Source organism: Rousettus aegyptiacus, unplaced genomic scaffold (assembly GCF_014176215.1).
Source record: "Rousettus aegyptiacus isolate mRouAeg1 unplaced genomic scaffold, mRouAeg1.p scaffold_m13_p_4, whole genome shotgun sequence".
Classification (NCBI taxonomy): Eukaryota; Metazoa; Chordata; class Mammalia; order Chiroptera; family Pteropodidae; genus Rousettus; species Rousettus aegyptiacus.
This window is the reverse complement of record NW_023416307.1, coordinates 151,318,166-151,345,298: the sequence shown is the minus strand read 5'-3', so window position 1 is coordinate 151,345,298 and position 27,133 is coordinate 151,318,166. Positions and strand designations below refer to the sequence as shown.

Here is a 27,133-nt window from a genome sequence, read left to right as displayed (position 1 = left end):
GGGGCCTCTGCTTTGCATCTCTAAGGGGCTGAGGATTAAACGAGTTGCTCCACGTGGAGCACTTAGCACAGCACCTAGCACATGCTCGGACAAATGGGGGCTATGATTATGACTATCATTTAGGCGAAAAGCGACTGATCCTGCCATCTTTCCCAACTAGCCGGAGACCCCAGAGGTGAAGGCCTTGCAGGACAGGCTGGCAGCCATGAACCTGAAGATGACCGACCTTCGCAACCAGATGCAATCTGTGAAGCAGGAGCTCCGAATGGCCCAGAAGGTATTCCAGAGCCAGGCTCCGAGCCTGCTTGTAGGGCCGGGGCTGGGATCGGAACGGGGACTGGCAGGGACAAAGGGTTCCATTCAGGACCAGCGAGTGCTGAGCCCCGTGAGCATCATGCTGCTTCCTCTGGGTCAGGCTCCAGATCCAGAAACTTCCTTCCAGCAGCTCTTGAAGCAGACCCATGTGGTGAGCGGGGTCGCTGGCTGGCTGAGGGACCCTGCGTACATGCCCTGTGGTGCCCGGCCAACCATGGGCCGGCGGAGGACAGTGCTGTCCTCCCAGGGAGGGTCCTTGAGCTGTCCTCGTGCTGTGTAAACCACGGTAGATCCTGGGTCTTTCCTTCACAAGCCACCTTGGACTTGGGAGCCTGCCAAGACCCGCCTCCTGTCCTCTGCTGTCTGTAACATTAGAAAATGAATTGGTTGTTTGCGCATTAAAGGCCCCTTTCAAAGGAAAATACTCAGACTTGGGATGCAGGCCCAGCTAGTTCCTTATTTATTTTTATTTACATAGCGAATTCTCTGGCGTTTGTCCTCCCTGCTGGAACCCCTCGGACCAGCCAAGATTTCCAAAACAGTGTTCTATTGTGGAAACAAGCATCAGAGGCTTGTTCCCAGATCCAGTTTCCATGACAGGCTGCAGAGAGGCCCGGGGCGCACGCCCAGCCTGTCGTTTCCACCTCAGAGCCATGAGGAGGGACCCGCGCATCTTTCCTCACCAGCCGCGAAGCCGGGCCCTTCTGGAACCGGACATCCCCGAACGGCATTCAGAGGCCCGCCCCCGCGCCGCTGTCAGACATGGCCCCTCGTCGGTGGCTTTTCACAGAGGGCGAGGCCCTGTGGCCATGCCCTTCCTGTAGCCATCTAGAACGAGCTCAGTTTCTAGGGGGCCGTGAACGAATTAAGGAAGCAGGTTTTGGTCAACTCCGTGGTCCACTCATCCCAGAATGTCAAGAGCAAGGGGCCCCATCCGGGCGTGGCCGGCACTTCCTCGTCTACACTAAGCATTGCCAAGCGGTGCTGGGGACGAGGGCGTGACTGCTTTTGGAGCGGGGTCACCAGAGGCCAGGCCTTCTGAGAGCCCCATGCACCCAGCACGGCTTCTGACCACATGGCAGCACTGGGGCTCTGGGGTGGTAGGGGGAGAGGGCGCTCTGTCCTGGCCACACTGAAGGCCCCCCCGCCCCTCTGCAGGTGTTGGCCAGCGAGGTTGGAGAAGACGTGAGCGTTCAGCAGCTCCTGGCCTCACCAGGCACCTGGAGGGGTCGCGCGCAACACATTCTCGTTTTGCAGAGCAAGGTGAGTGAGTCGCCAGACTTCTCCTGGCCTCGAACGGAGGGCTCGAGGTGCCCCAGGGAAGACCCACACTGACCCGCATCGGACACACAGAACTTTTATTGTTCTGCGTTCTCCCCAGCCAGCCTGAATTTAATTTGTTATTTAACGAGCAAGCTCTTATGTAACACTTACCATGTGCCAGGCACTGGCACTTAACGAATGCCAACGCGCTCAGTTTATTTGACTCCAGGCATGTTTTTCCCCTAGTTTACGTAAATTCGCTCGACTATTGTGCTTGTAGGCTTTTTCCAGCTTCATCCAGATGCTTGTAGGCTTTTGACAGTTTTATTGACTCAGTAAAAACTTAGCCTTGTCTCCCGCTTTGTGTTCTAAATGTGTGGAGACTCCCCGGGGTGCTGTGGAGCCCAGCGGCTTGGACTCGAACCCCAGCTCTCCGCGAGCGCACGCCCCGTGGCCTCGGGCATGACGCTCCCTCTCTCTGTGCTTCATCTGTATACTGCGGATAATGATAGTCCCTACCTCACAGGGCCGTCGGGGGGCCTGAAGGACTCGATGTGTGTAAAACTCTCCACACAGTGCCTGGCATGGGGAAACACCACCCCAAGTCTCGCTGTGGTGGTTTTTCTCTTTTTTGTCTTCGAACCAAGAAACACAGGAGCAGGTGGTTCTTGCTAAGCACTTTGCCTTCACCTCATGGACTTCAGGGTCACGGCCCTAGGGTGGCTTTTATCCTCCGGGTCTCCTGTGACATCCTTGAAGCCCCCATGAAGGGGAAAGGTTTCAAAAAGACTGTATTCAGTGACCAGTGTGTGGCCCTGGAGTTCAAGAGACCTGGGTTTGAGCCTGGCCTGAGCCACACTAATCTACCAGTTCCGTGACCTGGGGCAAATCACCCCTCCGTGCCTCAGTCTCCTCACCTGTAAAACGGAGACGATAATACTTCCCCTGGGGGCTGCTGTATGTGAAATGGGGCGTTTGCACAGCGCCTAGCACAGCGCCTGGACGTAATAAACGCGCAGCACATTAGTTACTGCTGTTGTTAAGCTGGGAAAATAAATGATTGAAAGTAACCGTGTGTTCTTTACTTAGCGCTGGGTGGCATTACCACACGGCGCCACACGAGGGCGCTGCTGTGCGCTTTCACAGCCGCCCTGCGGCCGTTTACCAGAGATGGTAGTGAATTTTGCCGGGGCTCGGGTTTACCCACCTTCGTTCTATCATTTGTATTTTGTCGACCTAGAAACCAGGGTTAGAAGGACCCTAGAAGCTGCCCACTTGAACCCCAGTGTGGTAAAGCCATCGTTCTGTGTGGATGCCACCGACCTGCCACTTGTTTAAAATGCGGGTTCCCAGCCTCCCCGCCCCCCCACCCCCCTGCCGGAGCTCTGATTTGTTGGTCTGGAGTGGGCTCCACGATTTGTCCTTTCAGGAAGTGGCTTGGGAATTCCCTGGCCCAGGCAAGTTGGTGGTCCTGAATGCTGCTAACCACATTAATCAGGGCTTGCCCTTACGCCCACCTCACAGGCGGGGGACCCGAGACCCTGAGTAATCTGTGTGCAGTCACACAGCCAGTGAGGCCTGAGCTGGCCTCTCGGCCTGCAAACCCTGCTGTCTGTCTGCAGCATCTCCTGCCTCCCGAGCGGACTACCCCTCTCAGCGGCCCGTCCCTTAGACAGCTGTTCCTTATACTGAGACCCTCCACCTCCTTTCCCTCGCAGGTCCCCGGGGCCACACATGTGTTTCTTGGCCTCAAACAGCCCCTCAGGGACGGGCAGATTTGTCTCATTTACTCGGAAGTTTCTCTGCCCCTGTTTTGCTCAAGATGCCACATCCCTCGGCACGCCAGTCCCTCTGCTGTGGGGCTTCCGCATCCATCCGGAACTGTGGTGCCCTCTGCCCAGTGAGCTCTCCCACCGCACCTCAGGGCGGCCCCTCCAGGTGGTCGAGGCCGACTGCAGACGGGATGTGGAACAATCCATGAGGTTGTTTTACCGCCCTCAGGTCCGAGAGCTTGAGAAACAGTTGGGACAGACCCAGAGCCGGTCTGTGGGGACAGCCGGTGACGAGCTGTCTGTCTGTCCAGACCCAAGGAAGCTGTCGGTGCAGGAGAGAAACCTGCTGAGGATCCGCAACCTGGAGAGGGAGAAACAGGAAGGCTGGGAGGTAAGGCACGCCTGGGGGGACACACGGGCCCCGGGGGCCATGACCGCCCCTGCAAGGACTCGAGGGACGCCTTAGAAGCGGGGGACCCCCTGGGGCTGGGGGGCGGGGTCACCCCTGAGCATGTCCCTTATGGCCCATCGATCGAGCTTGAGCCGCCTGAGTGGGTCCTCGCCCAGAGCCCGTTGCGTGGACTTCGGGCGTCCTCGTCATGGCCGCTTTGGAGATGTTGGACCTGAAGCGCTCATTGTGAGCAGATAGGGAGAGTGCCACAGTCCCCGAGGTGTGCCAGGGTTAGACGGACCTTGAAGGAGGAGCACGCCCGGCTGATGAGAGAGGTGGGAGGCTGGTAGCCCTTCCAGGGCCTGCGTCTCGCTGGCTGAATTGGGAGTGTCGGGAGCCAAACTCTGCCAGGCTAAGACGAAAGGCCCGGGTAGGGAAACAGGCCAGAGGTGGCCTAGCTCCAGGGGGAAGCGGGGTTGTGGGGCCTGGGTCTCAGCACCACTTTCTCCTGGATTAGCTTCACTCTCTCCCACGGGGACTCCTGGGGGTCTCAGCTTCTATCCTTCAAGCCGACCCCCACAAAGATACCGACAAAGTCCCAGAATTGTCATTGGCTGGCGTAGGCCACATGCCCCTCCCTGAGCCAGGGTACAGGGACCTTTGATTGGTCAAGCTTTAGGTACTGGCCCCCGGGTCTGGGGAGTGGATCGGTCTCCCCAAACTTGGCCTGAGAGTAGGGAATGGGGGTTCCCTCAAAGAGAGAGCAGAGGAAGAAGCAGGAGGAGGTGCTGGCAGCCCACGAGGGCGCACTGCAGTAACCCTGGCCCTGGGCTTCCTGGCTGCGAGGCCTAGCGGGGAGGCTTCCAGGCGTGAGTGCCCCGTGCTAGACCCTATACTCAGAAGGCTGTGCCCAGCGCCACACGGGACTTCCCAGCATCCTAGACCATCAGGTGTAAGGAGGCAAACAGACCGGAGAGCTGGGCAGACCCTGCTGGACCTTGCGTGCTGGCCTGGGATCGGAGCTTTCATCTCGAAGGCAGTGGAGAACCAGCAAAGAGCTTAAGTAGTGGAGGGACATGGTCCGCGTGCATTTTGGAAAGGTCATGTAGGTAGTCAGGCATGGGATCTGGGTCAGAGGAGGCATGGGAGGCCGAAGCCATAATCCACGGGAGACGTGACCAAGGACCCACACCGCAACAGTAGGATCCTAGCAGAAGGGCCAGGCACCTAGGACGTTGAGGGTTGATTGTATAGGACTCAGTGACCAGACGTGGAAGGGAGGAGCAGGAAGCGTTTGGAGGACTTGCGGCGAGCGTAGCAGGTGGGTGGGGGAGAGAGGGACTGGGTTCCGGGGAGACGGGAGTGTGGGTTTGAGGCGCACCCGGCTCAGACTCGCACATTCACACACCACGGAATTTCAGGGACTCGTTGGGCCACCCGCCGGCCACGGCGTGAGTGGCAGGAAACGATTTCCTGTGTGTGCGTCTTCCAGCACCGGCGTGCGCAGGGGGCAGGCAGCCGGGGAACGATGGCGGCCTCCCCACAGGGAGCCGTGGCCTCGCGGGCGCGCCCCGTTTCACTGCCCTTCCTCTCTCTAATCCTCATCCAGGATCTGAAAACACTTTTCCGGTGATAATTAACCCTCAAGACCAAATCGGATTCTATCACTCGCTGCCCAAAAGCCACCTCGGTGTCGCTCAGCGCTGGCTCTGAGGTTTTACCCGATCTGGCCTCTGCCCGCTCCGACCTTGCCCCTGATGCCCTCTCGCTCACCGAACTCCAGCCACCCACATTCCACCCCAGGGCCTTTGCACTTACCCCGTTCTCCTTCGGTCTCTACTCAGATGCCACCTGTCCAGAGAAGCCTGTCCCCCCAGGCCCTTCCTCCACTTTTCAGTGAGCATCTGTCGCTAATTGGCATGATCTGTCTCCTCCACGGGGACGTCGGTTCCCTGAGGACAAGGGCTCTGTCCGTTTCGTTCTCAGCTGTATCCGCAGCACCTGTAACAAGGCCGGGCATATATTAGGCCCTCGGGAAATATTCGAGAAGGAATGAATGAATGAGAGATTCCAAAGGGGTGCGCAGCACATGAGTGGCCAGGTTGTGGCTGACCAAGGCGAGGTGCATTCTGGGGTGACGTGACAGGCGGAGTGGCAGGCGGGGCCTCCCTTCTCATCCGACCACTTGGCGGGGCGAGGCACTTCCATCTGAGCCCGAGACTCAGCACTGCTCGCTAAAGCGTGGCTTTTCTCTTTTCCTCCAGCTCCGGCGGGGGGTTCAGGGGGGGCGAGACAGCCCAGGGCTGGCCAGTGGGTTTCCTCCCATATCTGCCTCTGGCAGGGCAGGGGCAGCTGCCTGGACACCTGTGTTCTTAGGCCGAGGGGATTGCTGTCGTCCATTGGTGGCATCTGTCACGTGCTCCGGCAAGGGCTGGGAGTCACGGCCCTGGCTCTACTGACATGCTCTGTGGCCTTAGACAAGTCCCCTTCCTGTCGTGGGTCTCGCCAGTGAGGGGGAGAGAGGGGCCAGTTGTGGCCGAGGTCCCACACCGCCCTGCTACCCGGGACCTCACTTTCTGTTTCCAGAAACTTGCCGGCGAGCGCGATGCCCTCCAGAGAGAGCTGGAAGACCTAAAAAAGAAGTCCGAGGGCCTGCGGTCCCGAAACAAAGTGCTGTCGAGTGAAGTGAAGACCCTCAGGAGCCAAATGGGGACCCTCGTGGAGAAGGGCAGGCACGACGATGAGCTCATCGATGCCCTCATGGTACGGCCCAGCCGCCCGGGCAGGGCACTAGCCAGGGGCCCGGCTCCCAACTCGGAAGGGGCCCCCACCTGGCCCAGAAACCTGCGCCTCCGCCTCGGCTCAGCTGCAGTGAGCTCTCGCTCGTCCCCAGATGCCACCGTGGCCACCGTGGCCACCCGATGGGCCCCAGCCCCAAAGCCACACCCCAGGACCAGGAGCAGCTCAGAGGCTACCAGAGCACACGAGCCTCTGGGCCTGTGCGCTCGAAAGGAGAGAGACATGGGTGTGGGCGAAGGATCCGGGATCACATCCCGGGTTATTTTTCATCAAGGAATGGAAGGGACGACTGAGGGACCGGAACAAAGTCTTGTCTGTGTGATAACACCGGGCCCCTCCCCTTCTGGGCCCTTGGGGTCCGCTTTATAATAGCTCGTCACCAAGGTAACTCCTGGGGTCAAATATTATAATCCCATTTCGTAGATGAGGAAACTAAGACGCCAGTTAGTTAGATAAGTCATCCAAGACCACACGACTGAGTCCAAACCAGGTTCATCGGACTGTGAAACCTTTGATGAGCAACGTGACGAAACCATCTTCACTTTGGCCTGGTCTCTTCTCTCCGGGGCCTCCGGCACCTCGGAGTGTTGTCTCTGGACTCCAGGTGGTGCCCACAGGCTCCTGGGGCGGTCGTGCCTGGCTTGACACCTCCTTGTTCCATAATGATGTCACCAGGGGGGGGTGGCGGGCGGGGCACGGAAGACCTGAATCTGGGCCTCCCTCTGTTGATACCTCACTGTGTGACCCTAGGCCAGTTGCATCTCCTCTCTGAGCCTCAGCTCCCAGTTTTTAAATAAGGCGCGGGGCTGGATGTCCTCTGAGGTCCCATTCCTTGTCACTGAAGAGGACTCGAGAGCTGCGCACCAGCCCCAGCCCCGCCGTTCACCAGCGTCTCTCTCCCTGGGCTCTGGACCTCAGTTTCCTCCACTACGAAGTGAGACAATAGCCCACACCTGTTCCAAGTCACCATCATGGTCCTTCTGACCCCCGGGCAGGAAGTCTCCAGCCCAGGAGTGTCCTGGGGGGGGCATCTTCAGGGGACAGGGCCTCAGTCAGGTACTGCAGGATCCCTGACGAGGGGTCTCAGGACTGCCTCCAAGGGTGGTCTTCCAGCAGAGTGGGACAGAATTCCATTTTACCCAAATACCTCCCCCACTGGCTGAGGAGCCACCATCCGAGCTGCTTTCCATTGTCCTGAAAGCCCTTTGGATGTCCTCGGCCCCCATCTCAGGAAGAAAGAAATCGAGGGCAGGGAAAGGGCATGGCCCCCACCTGCCTGGTGAAACGCCCCGAGGGCAGGCAAGAGGCTTGTTCCTCCTGCGTCAGGAGCATTGGGTCCCACTGTTAGGTGACTGCAGGAGCAGGGAATGGGCCAGGTTGCTGGGGGTGGCAGGGAGGTGGGGTTCTCCCCTTGTCCTTCCTTACCCAGCGGCCGTGGCTGATCTACGTCTGCCCTCCTGCGTGGCCCCCCAGGACCAGCTGAAGCAGCTACAGGAGATTCTGGGCAGCCTGAGTCTGCAGGAAGAAAAGACAAGAGCATCCCATCACCGCCTGGACCAGCAGCTCAACAACGAGGCTCAGCAGAGCAGCAGCCTCATCGCCCAGCTGCGGGCCATGGTGGCCGAGCGGGAGGCCAAGGTGCGGCAGCTGGAGCTGGAGATCGGGCAGCTCAGTGTGCAGGTGGGTAGCGCACTGGCTCGGCCCAACATCCATTTCTAGGTCCTGACAAGTCCCTCCACCATCCAGAGAAATCTCGGCCGTGTCCACGTCTCTCTACCTGCCTTTATGCGGCCGCACTACGTCCTACCCGGTCCCACTTCGGCTCCTTGCTTCCTTCTGGCTCCCCAGCCCGTTCTGCCCACTCCTTTCCTCCCTACAGCACAAACCTGATTGTCTCCCTGCGCTGCATAAAACTCGTCTGTGGCTCCCCGTCCCCCTCAGCCTCGCCCGGTCCTCACGGGTCCAGGCTCCCTCCAGCTCCCCTTCTCTCTCCCCAGCTGTGGCCTTCGCCCTCATGACCCAAGATGGCAGCTACGATGCCAGCCTTCGCATGCACATTCCAGGCAGCGGGATGGCAGTAGCGAGGCCGCACTTGGTCATCCGGCTCGCAGGGCCCCCGCTGACTAGGCCTCGCTGCCACTCCGCCTGCATCTTCTCTTCGCCCCTCCCTTTTTCGCGCACACTCTGGCCGCACGGATGTCATTTTGCTCCTCACCTGGCCCTGCTTCCTCCCCACTCCCGGCCCGTGTACCTGCCTTCCCTCTCCTCCCCCACCGCCCCCGCCCCGCCAGGTGTTCCTCAGACTTTAGGTCTTACCTAGTGCGAGTGCCTCCAGAGAGCTCCGGGGCCCCGTTCTGCATCACGTGCCCCTCCTGGGCACCCCGAACTCCCTGTGCGTCCCCGAGCCAAGCTTCTGTCACATCGTGCGATCGTGTCCCATTTTCCCCCTTGAACTCCCCTCGAGGGGGCGCAAACCGTGGTGCCTCAGTGCCCGGCGCAGGACCGAGCACACGGCAGAGGCTCAGGAAAGGCTTGTCTACTGCGTGAGCTCCTGAAGCGGTCCAGCCTGGGCTGCCAGGAGTCAGGCGCCATGGGATCTGTGGCCCCTCCCCATGGGGGTGGTGGTGATGCTGGGGGGGGGGTGCCTCTGGGGAGGATTCCTTGCCATTCATACCAGTTTCCCAGTGATGGAGGAGCCTCACAGCCAGGTCGGCTGGTACAGCCAAAGGCGGGTCACAGAGCATCCCCGTCCTCTGTTCCCAGGGTTCCGTGGTCCAGCACAGGGCGTGGGAGCCCAGGCACCCCCAGCCCCAGCTCCCGCCTGGTGTCGGCTGGTGTTGGCAGTTGGTCCTGCAGCCCTCCACCTCCAGAGGCCGAGGGAGCACCAGCCGGGGGCATGGGGAAGGCCTGGGGACAGAGCGTGTGTAGCAGTGAGCAGGGGCATTGCCTTGCAGTTCTCACCCGCCTCCCGCCCCAGGGCGCGAAGTGTAAAGGGGCTCCCGGGGCCATTCCACCATCTTCACCCCACCGCTCCCCTGGCCCCAGGCACACGAAAGAGGACTGATCCTCACTTCAGAGGTCACCAGCCAGATGGGGGCCAAATGCCCACCAGACAAGTTTGTGTACGCCGCGAGTCTTCTCAGAATGATTGGGGCTAGGGGATGTACCAGGATGTTGAGGGCTCATATCAACTGCCAACCCCTTCATGGCAGCCTGAGCGCATGCCGGGATCCTCCAATGTCCCTTCTTCACCCAAGCCTGTCCAGAAGGGGGAAGGGTGGGGAAGGGAAGGGGTCCCGGGGAGCCCAGCCTCCCCCCAAGGCTGCTGGCCCTTGCTGAGGCCCTGCTGGCCTCTCCGGCGCCCCGGCGCCCCGTGTGTGGAAGATCCAAGTGTCTCCAGCTGACGAAGGCAGCTGGCCTCAGGTCACACCTGGCTTTCATCCACGTAGGGGCAGGCCTGCCCAGATGGGTGGGCCCGCTCAAGAGTCAGTCCCTGATCTGCTCTGCACTTCCCTTTGGGACCTGAATGTAGAACAGCTTCCTGGCCCAGTCACCATCCTCATGGCATGGAGCTCCCTCTCTGAAGAGAGGCATTATTGGATGCCATTATCATGCAAGGAGTGCCTTCCCCAAACAGGCCTCGCTTTTCGCTCCTGAAAAGAAGCCTCTTTCATATCCCCTGAAAGCCCCCAAATCAAGCCAGGGCCCCCCCCCCCCCCCGCCTCCTGCCTTGTCCAGGCCTCTGAGCCAAAGGCCCGAGAATCAAACCCACATCTGTTCCCTGCAGTATCATCGGAACAAAGGAGTGGGCGAGGGGTCCAGTGAGCCCGAGGTCAGCCCCGCCTACGCCAAGTTCCTGGAGGACCCTGGCCTGACCAAGCCCCCGGCCTCAGCAGGCGATCACAGTGGCAGGCTCGGCTCTTCTCGGTGAGAAGGAAATGGGCTGGGGGGGTTGGAGCACGAATGTTAACTATTCAGAAGACAGGATGTTTCCCGTCGCCTCTGGTGGGAAGCCAGAGCACAATTTTAAGATGATCGTGGCCTGTCCTTCTAATATGTGAGCCTGGACTATTCCATCAGCCCTGCAGCTCTGAGACGAAGCAGTTAGGCCCGGATATTACTTCAAGAGTGTCTGGTTGCAGCTTCCCATAAAATCCTCTCGGAACTCACCTGCTTCCAGGATCTACTAACAGTCCTGTGTTGGATTGTTTGAGGCCCCGATAGCTCCTGGTTCCGTCTCGTTTTGAGCAAGAGCTCTGGGGAGAAGGGCAGCACATCCATAGGGCTGCTGGCCCCCTCCTCGGCCTCCCCCCGATCCCTGCTGGCCCTGGCCTCCCTCCCAGCCGCCTCCCTATGGTGACATGCCTCTTCTGCCTTCACACAGCTCTGTGACCAGCCTGGGCCACACGCTCGTGGAGTCTGCTCTCACATGGCCTTCCCTGCCCAGCCCTCAAGGGGCCTCACCCAGGTAAGAACTCGGGTCAGCACGGGCCCCCCAGCCCGCCCATCCTCGAGCACTCAGCCCATGTTGCCATCCCATGGAAAGGAGGGAAAACCTAGGCCAGGCCAAGTCCACGGCTTCTTTTGAAGTTCCATCAGGACATGGAGGGTGAGGGAGACCCAATGCCTTGTCCAAGGCAACAGAGCAGGTGGCTTCAGAACTAGGGCCTCGGCCGCTGACTCACGGTCTGGTGTTCCGGCTACTGCAGAGGTCACGTGAGGAGCCTCCCAGGGCCCGGAGCCCAGCGCCTTCCCCCATCTCTCCTCGCCCCTCAGGAATCAGTCTCTAGGGGGAGAATTTCACGTCATATGCGTTCCCGTTTTAAGGCACTGATATCCCTCAGCTCTCTGGCCCCAGTGAAGCGTTCGGGCTCAAATGGGCCCTTTGTTCTTCCTGCCAGCTCACAGACAAAGGGCGGCTTTGTCCTGCCTCGGAGCCCTGCTCACTGTCCACCGGAGCCGTGCTCCCGCTGCCAGCCCCCCCACCCCTCCCCGCCGACCTCTCAGGCAGATCGGCTCAGGTTCCGGTCGGGGCCTCTGAGTGGGACCAGCCCCACCTTTGACTTGCTGTGCGGCTCCGGCAAATCGGTCCTCTCCGTGCCTGAGAAACTTCCGGCAGCACGGGGTCACGGGCCGACGCCAGCCCCGCAGTTGCCATCCCCATCAGCCCAGGGGCAAAAGGCACGGAGGTTGTGGGCCAACTCTGAGCCGGTGGCACACTTGTCCTCACAACGAAGGGAAGGTGGACCGGCTCTGTCTGTGCGAGGTTTTAGTCACGGTAGCAGGAGCAGGGAGGTGGACAAGGTGACCCCTCCAGGTCCCTCGCAGGCCTCTGTGTCTGTGACCTTCGCACTCCACAGGGTTGCGGGAACTGGTGTCCTCCTGGGCTGCGCAGACTACTAGTTCTCAAGCTTGTTTCTTGCACAACACACAGATATTTACTGAGCCCAACACCGTGCAGGCCCTGACCTCACGGAGCCCACAGCTCCATCTCATCGGTGACAGGACAGGCCCCGTAGGGTGGGAGTGACCCCGGAGAGCGGGTCTATCAGGGCTGGCATGGGGACTCTGATGGGGAGCGGGGAGAAGGGCGGAGTGAGGGGGTCGGCTTCCTCCTCCCGAGGCTCCTCCCCCACACACGAGAGCACAGGGCTAACTAGAGTGGGGTTTTTCCAACTGCAGTGCACACGCAGATCGCCTGGGATCTCCAGGTTAGATGCGGGTTCTGATTTGGCAGCTCTGGACCGAAGACTGGGGTCCCGCGTTTTCAACAAGCTTGAAGGCGATGCCCCAGCCGCCGACTCAGAGACCACACTCTGAGCAGCAAGGCCTTAGAGTAGTGCATCTCGGAGCCTGCAGTCCTGAGGGCCCATCTCAACCAGCCCCATCCCTGTGCAGAGGGGAGGAGACCCGCCCCGGACCACGGAGCCAGTCAGCCTCTGGGCTCGTGCGCCTGTGTCCTCCAGTGCTGGAAGAGCAAGGCCAGGGTCTCCGGGGTCTTGCAGGGAAAGGTGAAGGCAAAGCAGAGAGCAGCCTGGGACTCGCACGTGGGCTCCGGGTGTCTGGGGTCCTGCCCCCAGCCTGCGAGCGAGGGGCCGGTAGGCAGCCCAGTGGTCACGAGGGGAGCAGCAATGGGCCACATCAGGGCTGCAGAAAACAGACGAGTCCCAGAGCCAAGTGTCCAGGTTCCCCTGGCGTGGGCTGGGCTTGGGGCGGGAGGGCTGGGGTGGGCTGGCATTGGCAGGGCAGTGGGCCACATTGGTAGTCAGGGCACCCCAGGTCCCCAAAAGCCAACCGCTATGGCAGCCAGGCTAAGGCCAGGCCCCCACAGGGATTGGTTGGACAGAGGCGCTGATGTGGCTTTAGCCCTGCTTTGGAGGTCCGGCTTTGGAGCCACCGCATGAGGCCTAGAGACTCTGGCAGGAACAGGGATGGTGGGCGGAGGAGGAGCCGGAGGGGAGCCAGGAGGGACTAGATTGACTTCCTTCTCTCCGGCCACTTCTGAGGACCCCCGAATGTCCTTCCAGTGTCTCCCACCATCACAGGGATAAGAATGTCTTCAGGTAACCCCTCGAATGACCTCCGATCCCCCACTCTGGCCCCCAGGTTCGCGGACTCCCCAGAACAAAAAGGCTGGCAGGCGCAGGTAACAGAGTTCAAGGCTCTGTGGCAGGCCACCAAGGTGGAACGCGACCGGCTCACCGAGTTCGTCACCGTCCTGCAGAAACGGTAACACATGGCGTCCAGGGGAACCCTCCGTGGGCCCACGTAGGCTGCGGGCGGACACCTGGCACGGGGCACCCCCCGAGATGGGACCAGGCCTCATCCGTGCCCGGGCTCCCCTGACGGAGAGTTTGGCTCCCACAGCCCAGGTCCCCACTCACACGTCCCACGACGTTGGGGCTCTATTGTCACACTCGTGGTTTGCCCTGTCCTACGTGCCCCCAGTGGGACCGCTGCATGCATGTTGGCATGAGGTGGGCGTCCTGGAGGAGGGACTCTCTGGAGTAGTTAAATCAGGCAGATTAACCCACCAATACTGCACGTCTACGGCGAGCATGGCCCCGGCCCCGGCGCCACTGGAGGGTTTGGTGGGAGGAAGACTGGGCTAGAGGGTCGTCCGGAGTTACCAAGATGAAGAGGGCAGCTGACAGCTGGGAAGCTGAGACGTCTCTGGGGTGGAGGAGGGGAGCGTGAGGCCTGAGGCGGCAGACCGGGAGGGACAGTTTTCTCCGAGGGGTTGTTGACAGATTTCCAGTGGGATAAGTCAGCGCTCCTCACTCAAGTGACCCTTTTGGCAAGAAACGCAGGTGCCCAGGCCAACACGTGGCCTAACCACGTGACGTCCACAGTGAAGATACAAAGGCTGCCACTGAGTTTCTGCCCTGACAGGCCATGGCACAAGTCCGTCTGGGCTCTCTGGTGATAGACGATAGAAGCCGATTCTGGCTACGTGAAGGGAAGGGCGGATTTTTGGAAGGTTCTGGCAGGCCCTGAGGCACAGAGCAGGAGAGAAGCTCAAGCAGGTGCCTGAATCTTGGTAGCAGGAGCCCTTGGGGGGTCTCCCTTGGGTCGCCGGCATGGCGCAGGCCCAGCGGCTTTCAGTCCTGGTTTGTGGGAGAGAAGGTCTGGCCGGCCTGGGTTGCCCATATGGCCCTCCCTGGACACGGGCCAGGCACCTTGACTGGAAGGACCACCAGGCGCTCACAGAGGCAGGAGGGGCCGTTTGCCAAAGACGAGAAAGGAGCGCCGTGAGCACAGAAGGAGTTACGGCCACTGGGGAGTGGTCAACAGATGGCCGCTCCCCGGCCGCGAGAGCGGTCAGCTTTAATTCTTTCCTTTTCCCATAGAACGTAGAGGATCTGAATTTCAGACATACTCAGGTATATGAGAAAATTAACAGTAATTCTTTTCCTATTAACTGGAACACAATAGATAGTACCAGCCTCCAGTCTAGCAGCTGGAAGAAACATACTCTAGCCAGGCTTCCTCTCCCATGTCCTTTGAGTTGCCCCCTGAGTTTCGAGGGCCCTGTAAACCAAGGTGACTCAGTTCTCTATTGCTGCCAAAGAAACCACCCCAAACGTAGTGGTTCCAAACACGCCGGATTATTATTTCTCATGATTCTGTGGGTTCCCTGGGTGATGCTGCCTCACATAACGCCAGCTAGGAACACTCACATGGCCCTGTCCAGCTGGAAGCTCTGCGGGGTGCCTCGGTTCTCCTTCACATGGCCTCTCTCTCCACGTGGTATCTCGCCTTCCACGGCCTCTTCACGCAGACCTAGGCTTAGGGTGAGGCGAGCAAGCAAGGCATAGGGCTCGGAATTTGAGGAGGTGCTCACCCTCGTGTGCATGTGATTCTCAGCTGACACCCTTGACCTTTTGGGGTTCATCCTGCTGCTCCATCATTCTGGGGGTCGGGGGAGCTCTATGAGGCTTCCCCAAGACCACTGGCCTTTCCTCTTCTGGGGCGTTGCTCTCTCCCTGGACTTCAACAAGGAAAGGGGGTCCAGGCCCCCCGGCACTCAGATCCCTCCAAACCTACTTGGATTCCTCACCCCAAAGAACAGGACCTTTTTTCCTCAGGGATCCACACTCTCTGTTCCTTTCTTTCTCTGGAAGGTCTGTCCCAGCCCTGCCCAGGGAAAGATCTGTGTAGCTTCCCCCTCTCTCAGACTCTGCCTACAAACCCCGGCTGCCTCAGCACCCCTGCCCTGACTCCCCCATCCCAGGTCTGCATCCTAGGGAGACTCTTGTGCTCCGCTCGGGATCCCCTCTCGCTCCCCTTTATGCAAACGGGGGCCACAGGCTGAAAACAGCGGTAGAGTTCCTGTCATTTGTTTCTCTCCTCTCGAGTCCTGCACCCAATGTCCGGTGTCCGAGGACAACGTTGCTCTTCTACTGGCCATTTTTCTAGTTGTTTACAGTAGGAGGGACTAGTCTGGTTAGTCCGCCACGACGGAAGTCGCTAAGTTAGGTCTCTCCTGAAAAAGCATAGAGTTGGCTTTGTTTTCAGGTTCCATCTGGGAATTTGCATTTTAACGGTAAAGTTTAACCCATTTTCTTTCTTGTAATATTTGCAAAGGAATTGGTCATCTCAACTAATGTTTTCTATTCGCCTTGATTTTTCTGTTGCTCTTTTGTCCCTTAGTTCTTCTCCGTTACAGGATTGGATGGATCAAGTCTTACTTCCCACTCTTCTCTACAAGGCTAAAGGTTATCCATTCTATCCCTAGTCTTCCTCTCAGTGCTCGCCCTTAACTTTTAACATAAAACTCAGCCAGTCTGAAGCCGGCAGGTTTCTTTATTATCACCTCGAGCAACAGAATGAATTGACAATGCATTGACTCCGAAGTCCCTACTTGTGTCTTTTGTGTGACTGTTTTCTAATATTTCTCTTCTACATTTTTTTAAAACCCTCCAAAATGAACCCTACAAATTTGTCTTCTTAAAAAAAAAAATAGTCAATATTCATGTACCTCTGCCAACGTGCTTGGAAAACATGTTGCTTCTTGCCTCTCAATCTTCCTTCTGGGCTCGTTTTCTCTCTCAACGGAACCGCATCCTTTATTTCAGCGAGGCCAGACGAATGGCCCGCTCTGAGTCTTTGCTGATTTTTAAAGGTCTTTGTCGTGCCTTTCTCTCGAGTGAGAATTTAATCGAGCGCAGCGTTCCAGAGAGATGGGTCCTTTTTCTCAGCGCTCAGAGGAGCATCCACTGCTGCCAAAAGGAACGTGCTATCAGTTCGAGGTCGTCACTTTGTACCTGTGTCCTTTCTGGCTGCTTTTTCAGATATTCTCTCTGTCTTGATAGTTCCAAGTTTCACTGTGATGTGTCCAGGTCTTTTTATCTTATTTTTCCTCTTGAGGAATTGAGTGTGCTTTCCGATCTGAGGACGTCCATCCATATAGTGCCCCTCCCCATTGTCTCTGGCTTGTTCCCATCTAAAATTCCTAGTCAACATACGTTAGAACTGCTTATTCTTTCCCTACTCATAAACTCTCTTAATATTTTGGGTTGGTCACGGGATGGTTTCTTCAGATCTATTTTCCGCTCATTCCATCTCTTCAGTTGCCATGAAACTCATTGTAATAACTGTATCTTTTCATTGCTAGCCATTCCTTTTTTGTGTAAAACCACCTGTTCTCTTCCTGATGGCATTTGTTTTTTCACTAAGATTTCTTGCCTTTCTCTTTTTAATAATTTTAAACTTACTTAGTCCCTTAAAGTTGCTTTTATCTTCTTCACTTAGCATCCTAAGTGGCATCTGTTGACTGCTCCTCTGGGTGAATTATCTCCCCGGGTGGTTGGTAGTTTTGTGGTGTTTTCGTTTTTGGTGTATTTTTTTTACTTGTGGAAGTTCTTAGGTTATGATAATACTCTACAGAATGGGTCTGCTTTTGTTACTATGGACCTTTGGGGGTTTCAATGGTCTCTGGTTGGTGCTTTATGCTAATTTATTGGTTTAGAATTTACTTAACACATGAGCGCTTTGTTTGTGCTCGATTTTCTCATGATCTGTACTTTTTGTCCGCCACTGAGGCCCTGGTAGGCTGCAAGCTTCCTTCCCATTTCCCTGGCTCACAGATGGACACTGTCTCAGTCCTCTTATCAGAAGCAAGGCATGCTTTTGAGGCGTCCAGAGTTATACAGAGAACTCGCTTGCACCTTGCTGCCTTACATGAGCCCAAGTTCATGTCTTCTGCTCTCATACCCGCACTAAAACCCCCGCCTCATGCTATTGGAAGTTTTGTGAGTTTCACTACTACAGACGTATACTTACTTATTGCAAAAAAGCCTCTTTTTTCCACCCCCAATTGCTCTTTCCTCACAGGAAAGAACTGTTAGAACTTCCGAAACGTTTTCTTTGCACATCCAAAAGTATGCATGCATATAAGTGTATATGCATATACACAAATATGCACATATATGTAATTAAAATTAAAAATATGTGCACATGTTATAAAAATAACACACTTGTTCTTAAAAGATGGACCCGCACTAAATAGGTCTTTATATTTTTGTGGAGTGTATCAGTATCATGAATTTCTAACAGTAGAATTGCTGAATCAGAGAACATGCACATTTAAAATGTTTACAAATAACGAATGGGCAATTGCACTTTTAAAACGAATCAATTTACATTCCCACCAATAACGCGAAGGAAGTATTGACCATTTCCCCATACCCTCCCCATACTAAGTTTTATCAATCTTTAACATTTTTGCCAAACCAATGAGGAAACACTAATATCTCATTGTTGTTTTTATCTACCTTGCTATAACCAAAAGTGGGGATGAGCATATTTTTCACGTTTATGGCCTTTTACATGTTCGTTTCTGTTAACTACCTGTTTATACTATTGCACATTTTTAGTGAGTTCTTTCTAGTTTTTCTTTACATTTGTAAAGAGCTCCTTACAAATTATGTATATGGTCTTATGTACGTAATGTATAATACTGAGTACGTTTGTCTTCATAAAGATCTTGCCTCATTTGTATAAATTAATTCCTGGGTAGGGGGACCCCCCTTACCCGAGTATTCTTCATCAACATCCCAACAATGATAAGTCCCCATGAAAGCAAATTTTTAACATCAAAACATTTACCGATGACTTTACCTCTTAATATGCATCCCTTCACACCGCCATTGGATCTAACTCTTAAAATAGAACGGAAATCAGTTACAAAGTAAAAAAGGCAAATCTCTAAAAATATTTGGAATTTCATGAGGTTGATGCACACTGTGCCGGAGAGCTGTTAGAATCGCACCCAGAGCCATTGACAAACGAAGGTCTGGCTGTGTTGGTTAGCGCGGTTAATGATTGAAGAAGAAGAAAAAAAATCTGAGAGAACGAAGACTGGTCAAAAGAGACCAATTGGAACACCAGTGGGTCCGAGAGGTCTTGAGGAGGACCTGAGATCGAAGGGGCAGGCTGCGGCGGGGGAGGAGCCAGAAGCACCTGGCTCCGTGTGCGCTCGGAGGAAAAGCTGCAGGGCCCGCTGATGAATTAGAAGCAGGAAGCGGCCCGGAAGAAAGAAAAGGCAAGAGACAAGCAACTCCACGTTTTTTGGCCAAGGTACTGCACGAGTGACAGTGACAGTTACCAAGATGGGGAAGGCACGTTCTGGGGAGAAGGGGAGAAATTCAGAGTGTGGCTGTTCCTAAATTTTGCAAGAATTCATAAAGTGCCTTAGCGTATGATATGGTGTTTGCTGTTATTTTCTCTTATTATTTCCCCCATCACAAAGGGAGTACAAACTTAAACGAAATGCAAGCATTACCGAAATCTGTAATAGGAAAATCAAAGCCCCTCTCCCACAGATAACTAACTAGTCAATATCTGCTGCATAGTCCTCAACTTTAATTCATCAGCTAGATTATGTCAGCATGAATATTTGTTTTTAGTTTTTAACTTGTCATACATTTTAAAATCAGATCATATGTTTTGCCTAATCGGCTACATATTTCACTTAGTAATATATTGCAGACATTCTCTTCGCATCAGTACGTATTCTTTTCACGGTTACAGAGTATTTCATTGCGTCAATCCACTTTGTTTTATTTATCACTTATTTACAAAAAGGTATTAAATGTATCCTTGCGGCACTTGCTCCCTTTCTCCAGTCCCGTGACTCAGAGCTCTATCCATGTTCATGCGTATAGACAGCCTCTTCCTTTATCATCGCTAGACCAGTGCTGACCAGCAGAACTTTGTGATGATGAGATGTCCTCTCTCTGTGCTGGCCAATGCAGTAGCCGTTTAGCACTTGAAGTGTGGCTGGTGTGACTGAGGGGCGGCATTTTAAATTTTATTTAATTTTCATGCGTTTAAATTTAAATAGCTACTTGGTGGACACAAAGCCGGCGGCCCCTGTGTTGAATAGTGCGACTCTCTCATTTTCCATTGTATTCCATAGTAGGACTTTGGAATTTACTTTGTCTTCCCCCGTTGAAGGACCTGCGGATGGAGTTTTTTGGCTTTTGCAAAGAGTTTCAAGGAGCGTGCTCGAAGAAGTCCGTGGCGTGCACTGTGTGAGCATACAGTTCTGTGTCAGTAGTCATTAGTGCTCAAAATTGTCACTATTCAGTTTCTTCTTGACTCTCTACCGAGGCAGAAAGGTCACTTCCTCCAACACCGAATTTCCAGGCTGCTGCTCTGATCTGTGCGAGTACGTAAGCTTTGCCCGTGGTAAATCTCGGGGAGTCCTGGCCTTCTGGCTGAGCCGTAAGTGTCACAGAAGTCTCACATGCCACGCCTAGCCACAGGAAGGACGTCAGCCCCAGCCCCAGTGAGATTAAACAAATCCTTCACATAAAGTAATCAAAGAACAGGGCCTTCGAGGCCCGTAAATTCTTGACAGGCATATAGAAAGTAATAATAGTAATGCACAGAAAGCAATAACTACAAAAAAAAAAAAAGCAAACAATTAAAGAAATAAAATAGAACCGTTAGGTTTCTAATGTAACCTTCTGTGGTAAACAAGATTTTGTCTCCCTTAACTCTTGCTTTCTGCTGTTGTGACTGTGAATATTTTATTTTAAATGGCAAAAACAAATTTGCAGATGTAATTATCCTTATGGACTCTAAAATAGGAAGATTATCCTGGATTACCAGGTGGGCCCGATCTAATCACTTGAGCCCTTAAAAGCAGAGAAATTTCTCCAGCTGGGGTCAGTCAGGGAGATGCTGCCGAAGCCAGAGAGAGTCAAAGCATAAGGGTACCCGGCTGGCTTGGAAGATGGAGGAGGCCAAGTGGCCTCTAAAAGATGAGAATTGCTACCACCTAGGAAGACCAGGTGCTATAGGCGTAAACAATAAAAAAATAAAAAATAAAAATAAATAAGGGCTTGTAAGCTGACAAGGCCCTTGCAGTCTGTGAGGTCAACCAAGGGTTGCCTCAACTGAAAAATAAAAGATGAGAATGCCCCAGCCGACAAGAAGCAGGAAAAAGGGACCTCGGTCTTTCATGTGGAGCTGAATTCTTCCAACAACCTGAATGAGCCTGGAAGCGGATTCTCCCCCACCCAGAACCTGCAGGTAAGAGCCTAGGTCAGCGAGCACCTTGATTCTGGCTCACTGGAACTCGGAGCCGAGAAACCACCAGAACCTGCCGAACCTCCAACTCGCAGAACTGTGAGATAATAAGCTGGTGTCGTTTGAAGCTGTTACGTTTGGAGTGATTTGTTAACAGCAGCAATAGAAAACGACTACACCACCTAATATTAATTCAGCCAAAAAAATCGTAGCATAACCACATTGGAAAGCGGACGGGCAATTCTGTCTGGTAAGGGGAGAGAGTACAGAAATAAAACTAAATTCTCATGTTGCATGGCAGAAAGTCAAAAGATTATATTTAAACCTTAAAAAATAACAGCATGGGGAAAAAAAAAAAAAGCATCTGTGGAAATAAGGCAGTAAATAGGCACAGAAGCAGCTAAAAGTGTTAGAAGCGGTCGCTTCTGGCAAGCAGGAAAGGGGAGTGAGGAGGAGTGGGGAGGCCCAGATAGTTTTCATTTTAAGCCTTGGAGAGAACAACGTGATCTTTAAATGCATGTTCCTATGTTGCCGCAATAAAAATAAAGAACAAGTCCCACCACCACCAGCGCAAGGTGTGCCCACCTCTTTGAGAGCCGGAGCAGGTGGGCTGGGGGCCGCGCCTGCCTGCCGGGGAGTAGGGCAGCCCTTCTTCTCTGCCCGCCAGGGTGGAGGACGGCAACAGCAAGCTCCTGGAGTCAGAGAGGAAGCTGCAGGAGGAGCGGCAGCGCGCCGTGCTGCTGGAGCAGCACCTGGAGAAGATGCGCCTGGAGCCGGGGAGGACGTCGGCCGCTCAGAGGGCGGCTTCCAGGAGCAAAACAGGTAAAGGCTGGACCAGGGGCCCCGTGGCTGCGGGGGGCGAGGAGGAGGGACTTGGGCCTAATGGAGGCGCCGGTCAGCCGGTCAGCGGTCAGCAGCACCGTTCCGCCTTGAGAGAGAAGGGTGGGAAGCAGAGGCCTCCTTCCAGGTGGGGCTCTGCCGGCCCCTGCTGCTGCACGTCCTCTTCTGGCCTCCTCGTCAGACCCAGGAGTCCCAGAGCAGCATAGGCCCCGGTGGCCCAGGCCCTTAGTGAACGGTGGCAGCGCCCTCGCTGGATGCCTTCAGCCACCGCCGCCCCCCCCACCCTAACACTCGCCCCTCTGTGCTGGGCCGACTTTGTTCAGAGTTGGTGTTGGGGCAAAGCTGGCCTGCGGGGAGGCCAGAGGAGATGTGGCTGACCAAGAGGGGGCCCCTCTCTGGCCCCTGCAGCAGCCGTAAGCAAGGAGGAAGGGGCCCCTCCACAGGCTTGGGGACCCGGGCTGCCCTGTCTTGTGCTCCGCCATCCTCAACACTCGGCTTCCCTCTCGTGGTCTCAGGTGGCTGCTTCAGCTTAGACCGGCAGTAGGAAGGGCAGAGGGCAGGGGACAACCCGCTCCCTGCCTTTTGAGGAAACGACCCTGAAGTCGCTCATTCACTTCTGCTTCCCTCCCCTTGGCCCATCCCAGTCGTGTGGCCATGCCCAGTTCTAGGGGGAGGTCTACTCGTCCAAAACTAAAGGTCTGTTGCTCCGACCCCGTGGTGCTCGAGGTCTGGTCGCCAGACCAGCCGTGTTAGCATCTCGTGGGGCTCGGGCAAGCTAGGGGTGCAGACCACCAGAGCCAGAAGCCATTTCTGGGGTGGCCAACTCCCAGGGAGGAAGACTCTCCAGTGTCTGACATCCCCGACCCAACCCCCACGAGACCCTGGGGTGGAGGTGCTGCCCCCCCTGGCCTGCCTCTCAGCGCCCCAGTACTACCCCCATCTCTTCCCCAGCAAAGGACACTCAGACTTTTGTTCCCACCCAGAGGAGAGCAGAACGTTCCAGAAGAGAGACACAAAGGGGGGGGTTGTGCTCGTCTTCCTCACCAGCAGGGCCCAGGACTCGAGGGGCCTTCCAGGCACTGCTAAGGGGCCGAGTTAAGGAAGGTCCTGGGGCGCAGCCCTGCTGACCATCAGGAGCAGGTCCCCTAGGGATATGGTGTCTCCTGGCCCTGGGCTCACCTCCCGCCCAGCAGCCAGACTCCCCGCCAGGGAGGACTAAGCCATGGCGGGGAAAAATCACCTTGATCCTGCCTGAACAGTGAGGAGGAACTGTCCAAAAGTGCCCATGTGGCCTCTGCCACCTGCTGGCCTGTGACACAGGCAGAGCAACACTCCTCTGCGGAGCATAGCGCACCCCGGCCCCCAATCTATAAGATGCGGAGGACCCAATTCTGGAACGTGGTCCCTCGCGGCAGTTCCACTCCAGCGGGGAAGGGAGATGACAGACAAATAAGCCGGTAAGAGACGCGACAGGTCCGATGGAGGCAGGCGCCGTGGCTTGAAGTGGAGGAAGGGGACGCGCTGCCTGAGAGAGCAGCTGTTTTCTCCAGGGCGACCAGTGCAGGCCTCGCGGGCCGAGGAGTTGACGTCTGAGCAGGGATGGTGGCGGTGGGGGAAGAGGTACGGAGGCACGAGGGGAGAGCGTGGGCCAGGGCGTCGCTCCGGGGGCCTGGCCAGAGGCCGGAGGAATCGCAAGGAGGCCGCGGAGCTGGGGCGTAGCGAGGGGGGTCTGAGGAGTCAGGGGGTGCCGAGGGGGTGGTCCAAACACGCGGGGTCTCGGGGGCTGCGTGCGAATGCACTCAGGTCTCAGAACGTTCCAGAGGCGAGAACCTCTATCCTCAGAGCGCAGAGAGGTTGATGATTTACCTGAGGCCACACAGGAGGGGGTGAGAGCCAGGTCCGCTGATGCCAGGTGATTCCCCCTGGGCTACACCACCTCTGAGGGGGTCTTCAGTGGAGTTTCTCTGACGCCGTGATCGTGCCCAAGTTCTCCGCCAGCTGGCTTTGATCTTTTTTCCTGATCATTCTACGGTCCCTGGCCCCAGCCCCCCTGGACCCCCTGTATGTATATCTGAGGGACTGGAGGGAAGGACCCAGTGGTATGAGGGCATCAGATGAAGTGACAGCCTAGACTCAGGCCCAACCGAAGGCCAGACCTCAGGCCCGGCCCCCTTCTGGAAAGGCACGAGGTACAATGATGGAGAGAGTAACAAGAGGAACTACCCCGGTCCAAAGTCAGTGTGCTACAGCAGAGGCCAAAGCCGGGGTCCAGGGGAAAGCTGAGCAGACATCAGGGAGGGCTTCCGGAGGGCGGCAGCCCTCGTCCTGCACCTTGGAGGAGGTATAATGTTTCAACAAGTGGAAAAGCCGGAAGTGGGGAGCTGGGGGAGGGGAAGGAGAGTGATAACACCGGGCTATGGCTCCGTCACAGAACGCGGCCACTGCTGCCTGCCCCACAGGTCTGCCCGCCTCTAACGCCAGGCACAAACCGAATGGGAGCGAGAGGAAGGACCCGTCCGTCGCCCAGCTCTCCAACGTGCCCGCGGAGTCCCGGATGGAGGAGCTGACCACCAGGTGCTCCCCGCCCCGTCTTCCTGAGGGTGGCGTTGTCTGGGTAGAGGTGCTTTGATGGGCAAAAGGATGAAGTCCACCACCACCGCGCCCCTGGACTTCTGTTTGCCCAGAAGGCTGATCCTTCTCCGTCGCGGGTTGTAGGCCTGCAATTCAGCCTCTGGCCATCAGGGGGCAGAGAAACTTAGCCGTGACTGGTGACCCCTAAGTCCCAAGAGAAGTTTTATTAAGCATGGGTTGCTGAATCCACTTTTCTCAGTTAAATCTTTTAAGGTCAAATGCAGTGATGAGAAAGGAAGGAGGGGGAACCTCTCCTTGTGCCATCCTTGAGGCGGCCAACATTTGGGGAGCAAACAGGTGCCGGCCGCAGGGCCGCGGGCAGGCCTGGAGAGGAATCCCACAGGGTATTCCCCCAAAGGTCTGTGGGAGGAGGGGACAGGCCAGAGAGAACCCTGGGCCCGAGGAGCAGCCATGCCGTCAGCCCCACACACAGGGTCCTTGGCACACACGTACATCCATGTGCCAGCTCAGACCGCACTGAGCCCCCTCTCCATGTGGTCCAGGCTGGCCATCCAGGTGGAGGAGAATGAGATGCTGAAGGCTGCCCTGGGCAGCGCCCTGCGGGGAAAGGAGGAGGACTTCCGCATGTACCACGAGACCCTGGGCCAGGTGAAAGGGGTCTTCCTGCAGGCCCTGCGGCAGCAGAAGGCGGACAAGCACTAGGACGGTGGCCCAGTGTCATCCCGGCCACACTGGGCAGCCTCAGGCCCTGAAAGGACAGGCCTCTGTCGAAGGATGCCACCCGCTCCCGGAAGCCAACCTGGAGCGGCCCGCTCGCCCCTTCTCCTGGAAGAGGCCCCCCTGCAAGGGCGACAGAGCCAACATGTCAGGCCAAGAGGCCAAGGGAGGAGCCCCGGGCAGATGTGGCTGCGACAGGGAAGGGCCAGCAAGAGCTCTGGGACAACAAGCCAGCTGTGGACTGATGCCGTCCCCCGGGCAGGTGCTTATCGCCCTTGTCCTAGGGCCAGGGGGCCCCCGCCTGCCCACGTGGCTCCATGTGCACAGGAGAGCCCTTGTGCTCGGGGCTGGGAGCACCCCCCAGGCCACCCAGCCCCGCCCCGTCCCTATACCTCTCCCGGCCTCGTGGCTCCATCCGTGGCCATCCCCACGCTCTGCAGACCTGGGGCACCACACTCCAAGCCACCTGTCGGCCCACGCCTCAGGCCTCTTCCTTAGACGCAGACCCTCGGACTTGTAATAATAATGATTCTTTTCACGATCACTGCAGCTCCCAGTGAGTGAGCATCTACGGTAGAGACCTCACCCCATCTAGTCCTCTAGTAACCCAGGGGATTGTCACCCTATTTTACAGATGAGGAAACTGAGGCTCACAGAAAGAAGCTGAGCTAATATTTAACCCTGACCCCAGAAGCCGGGTCCTCCAGTTGAGCAGATGAGCCAGGGCAGCTCCACTCCCAGCCTGCTGCTCCAAGAGGCGCCGCCACGTGCTTCCAGAGGCCGCGGCCGGTGGCGGCTGGTGGCAGGGGGCAGAGGCGGGACTGGGCTGGAGCTGCGGGCAGGAGGATTTTTGAGCCAGTGCGTGCACCACCCTCGCTGCAGTGCAGGGGTGAGCCGGGAGAGCTGCAGCCGGAGAGCCCCCAGGCATGACCCAGACACCCTGACCACGCCTGTGCACATGCAGATACGGACGTACACAAACACCAGGCCCGGGAGCACCGACGGCACGTGCACACGCACACGCACGTGCACCCACAGACAGGGCCGACCCCACACTCAGGCCCCCCACGGAGGCCCACGCGCACGCAGCAGGTGCGTGGCTGTAGACGCGCATTCCCGCGCATGAATGACAGTCCCCATGTCACTGGTGCAGTGGCTCACAAACAGGGGTGCACATACCGGGACAACACCCCTCTCCGGGGGGAGCCCCCCGGGGCTCCTGGGACCCTGTCTGCTCAGGCCCTTCCTCGGGACAGGGCTGTGGAGGGACTCCGTGCCGAACCCCCAGTCAGGGAGCCCCTCACCCTGCATGGGTCGACACTGCCCGGCAGACCAGGGAAGGCCGTCAGGACAAAGACGTGATTCTGATGGATCCCAAGGCCCCTGAGAGGGATGAGCTTTTCTCTGATTCCCGCCAAGCAGAGAGAGAGAGGGCGAGGGCCGGTGCGGGGAGGAGACTGTGTGATTGTGAGGAGTGGGCCCAGCGCAGTCCCAACACCAGGACGATAGCTGGCACCCGCCTTCCCCGGCTGGCTCTGGGGACCCCCGGGATTGTGGGGGTGCAGGCTCTGGCCCTCCGTGGAGTCCCTGAAGGAGGGAAACAGGCATAGGACCAGCCGTCCTTCCTCAGGGTCACCTCAGATGCTGTTCTTCCTGTCTCGGGGCTGCATCTGAGAGAGCAAGGGGCACCCCGTCACAGGGTCCGAACAGGTGGGGGTGAGTGGGACAGAGTTCGTTCCCCATTCACCAACTGTGCGACCTTGGGCAAGTTCTCTGAGCCTCCACGTCCTCATCTGTAAAATGGGGACAATAATAGACCCCTTCCTCCAGGGCTGCCATTGGTGTCAAAGAATAACTCAAAGACATTTAACTGATTATTAGCTTGCTGTTTACTTCTGTACAAGGGACATGTATCGACAGATTGATTTCGGTCCACAGAGATAAAAACAGAATTTATGTCAAAGAAAGGGGGGCAAAGTTCAGTGAGGCATAGTAAATCTAGTTTGCACGTTTTTGGGTAAACCGATCAGCTGGCATCTTGCGGAGATCGGTCTGGGCATTCAGTCCTCGCTTGGGCCAGAGGTGGGTACAAAGACAGCTGTTAACAGTTTGCAGATCCTACGGGCAACCTTGGGAGCTTTGCTGTGGAGCTATGGGCCAGGGGTCCCTGTCGCGTCTGCTGGCACCTGCCATCAGCGCCCCAGCTTGCTTAAACCAGGTCTGCTCCATCCCCGATCAGACCACCTCTTCAGGAGTCACTGAATGAAAAAGTGCCAAGGGCTAGAGTAGCAGCTGGCACACAGAAAGCGCTCAATAAATGTTAGCCCTTAGTACTACCTCTATTAGTGCAACAAGTGCTTATCGAACAGCTCCTCTGCCCCAGGCACAGGGTGCCGGGTGAGTC

The 27,133-nt window shown here is 56.6% G+C and overlaps 1 protein-coding gene across 2 annotated transcripts in view; it reads left to right on the top strand.

The window, feature by feature from the left end:
- The window catches only part of CCDC13 (coiled-coil domain containing 13), a 45,912-nt gene extending 18,779 nt beyond the window's left edge, over positions 1-27,133 (top strand). The window contains exons 5-15 of one of the 2 annotated variants that reach the window (XM_016163340.2): positions 161-277; positions 1,474-1,578; positions 3,580-3,741; positions 6,328-6,504; positions 8,014-8,220; positions 10,328-10,467; positions 10,925-11,008; positions 13,147-13,269; positions 21,248-21,402; positions 23,880-23,994; positions 24,555-27,133. In XM_016163340.2, the coding sequence (XP_016018826.2) occupies positions 161-277; positions 1,474-1,578; positions 3,580-3,741; positions 6,328-6,504; positions 8,014-8,220; positions 10,328-10,467; positions 10,925-11,008; positions 13,147-13,269; positions 21,248-21,402; positions 23,880-23,994; positions 24,555-24,714 (1,545 nt within the window). In that variant the 3' untranslated portion in view covers positions 24,715-27,133. The remainder of the gene's footprint in view (positions 1-160; positions 278-1,473; positions 1,579-3,579; positions 3,742-6,327; positions 6,505-8,013; positions 8,221-10,327; positions 10,468-10,924; positions 11,009-13,146; positions 13,270-21,247; positions 21,403-23,879; positions 23,995-24,554) is intronic. The other variant, XM_016163339.2, reaches the window with a different exon arrangement.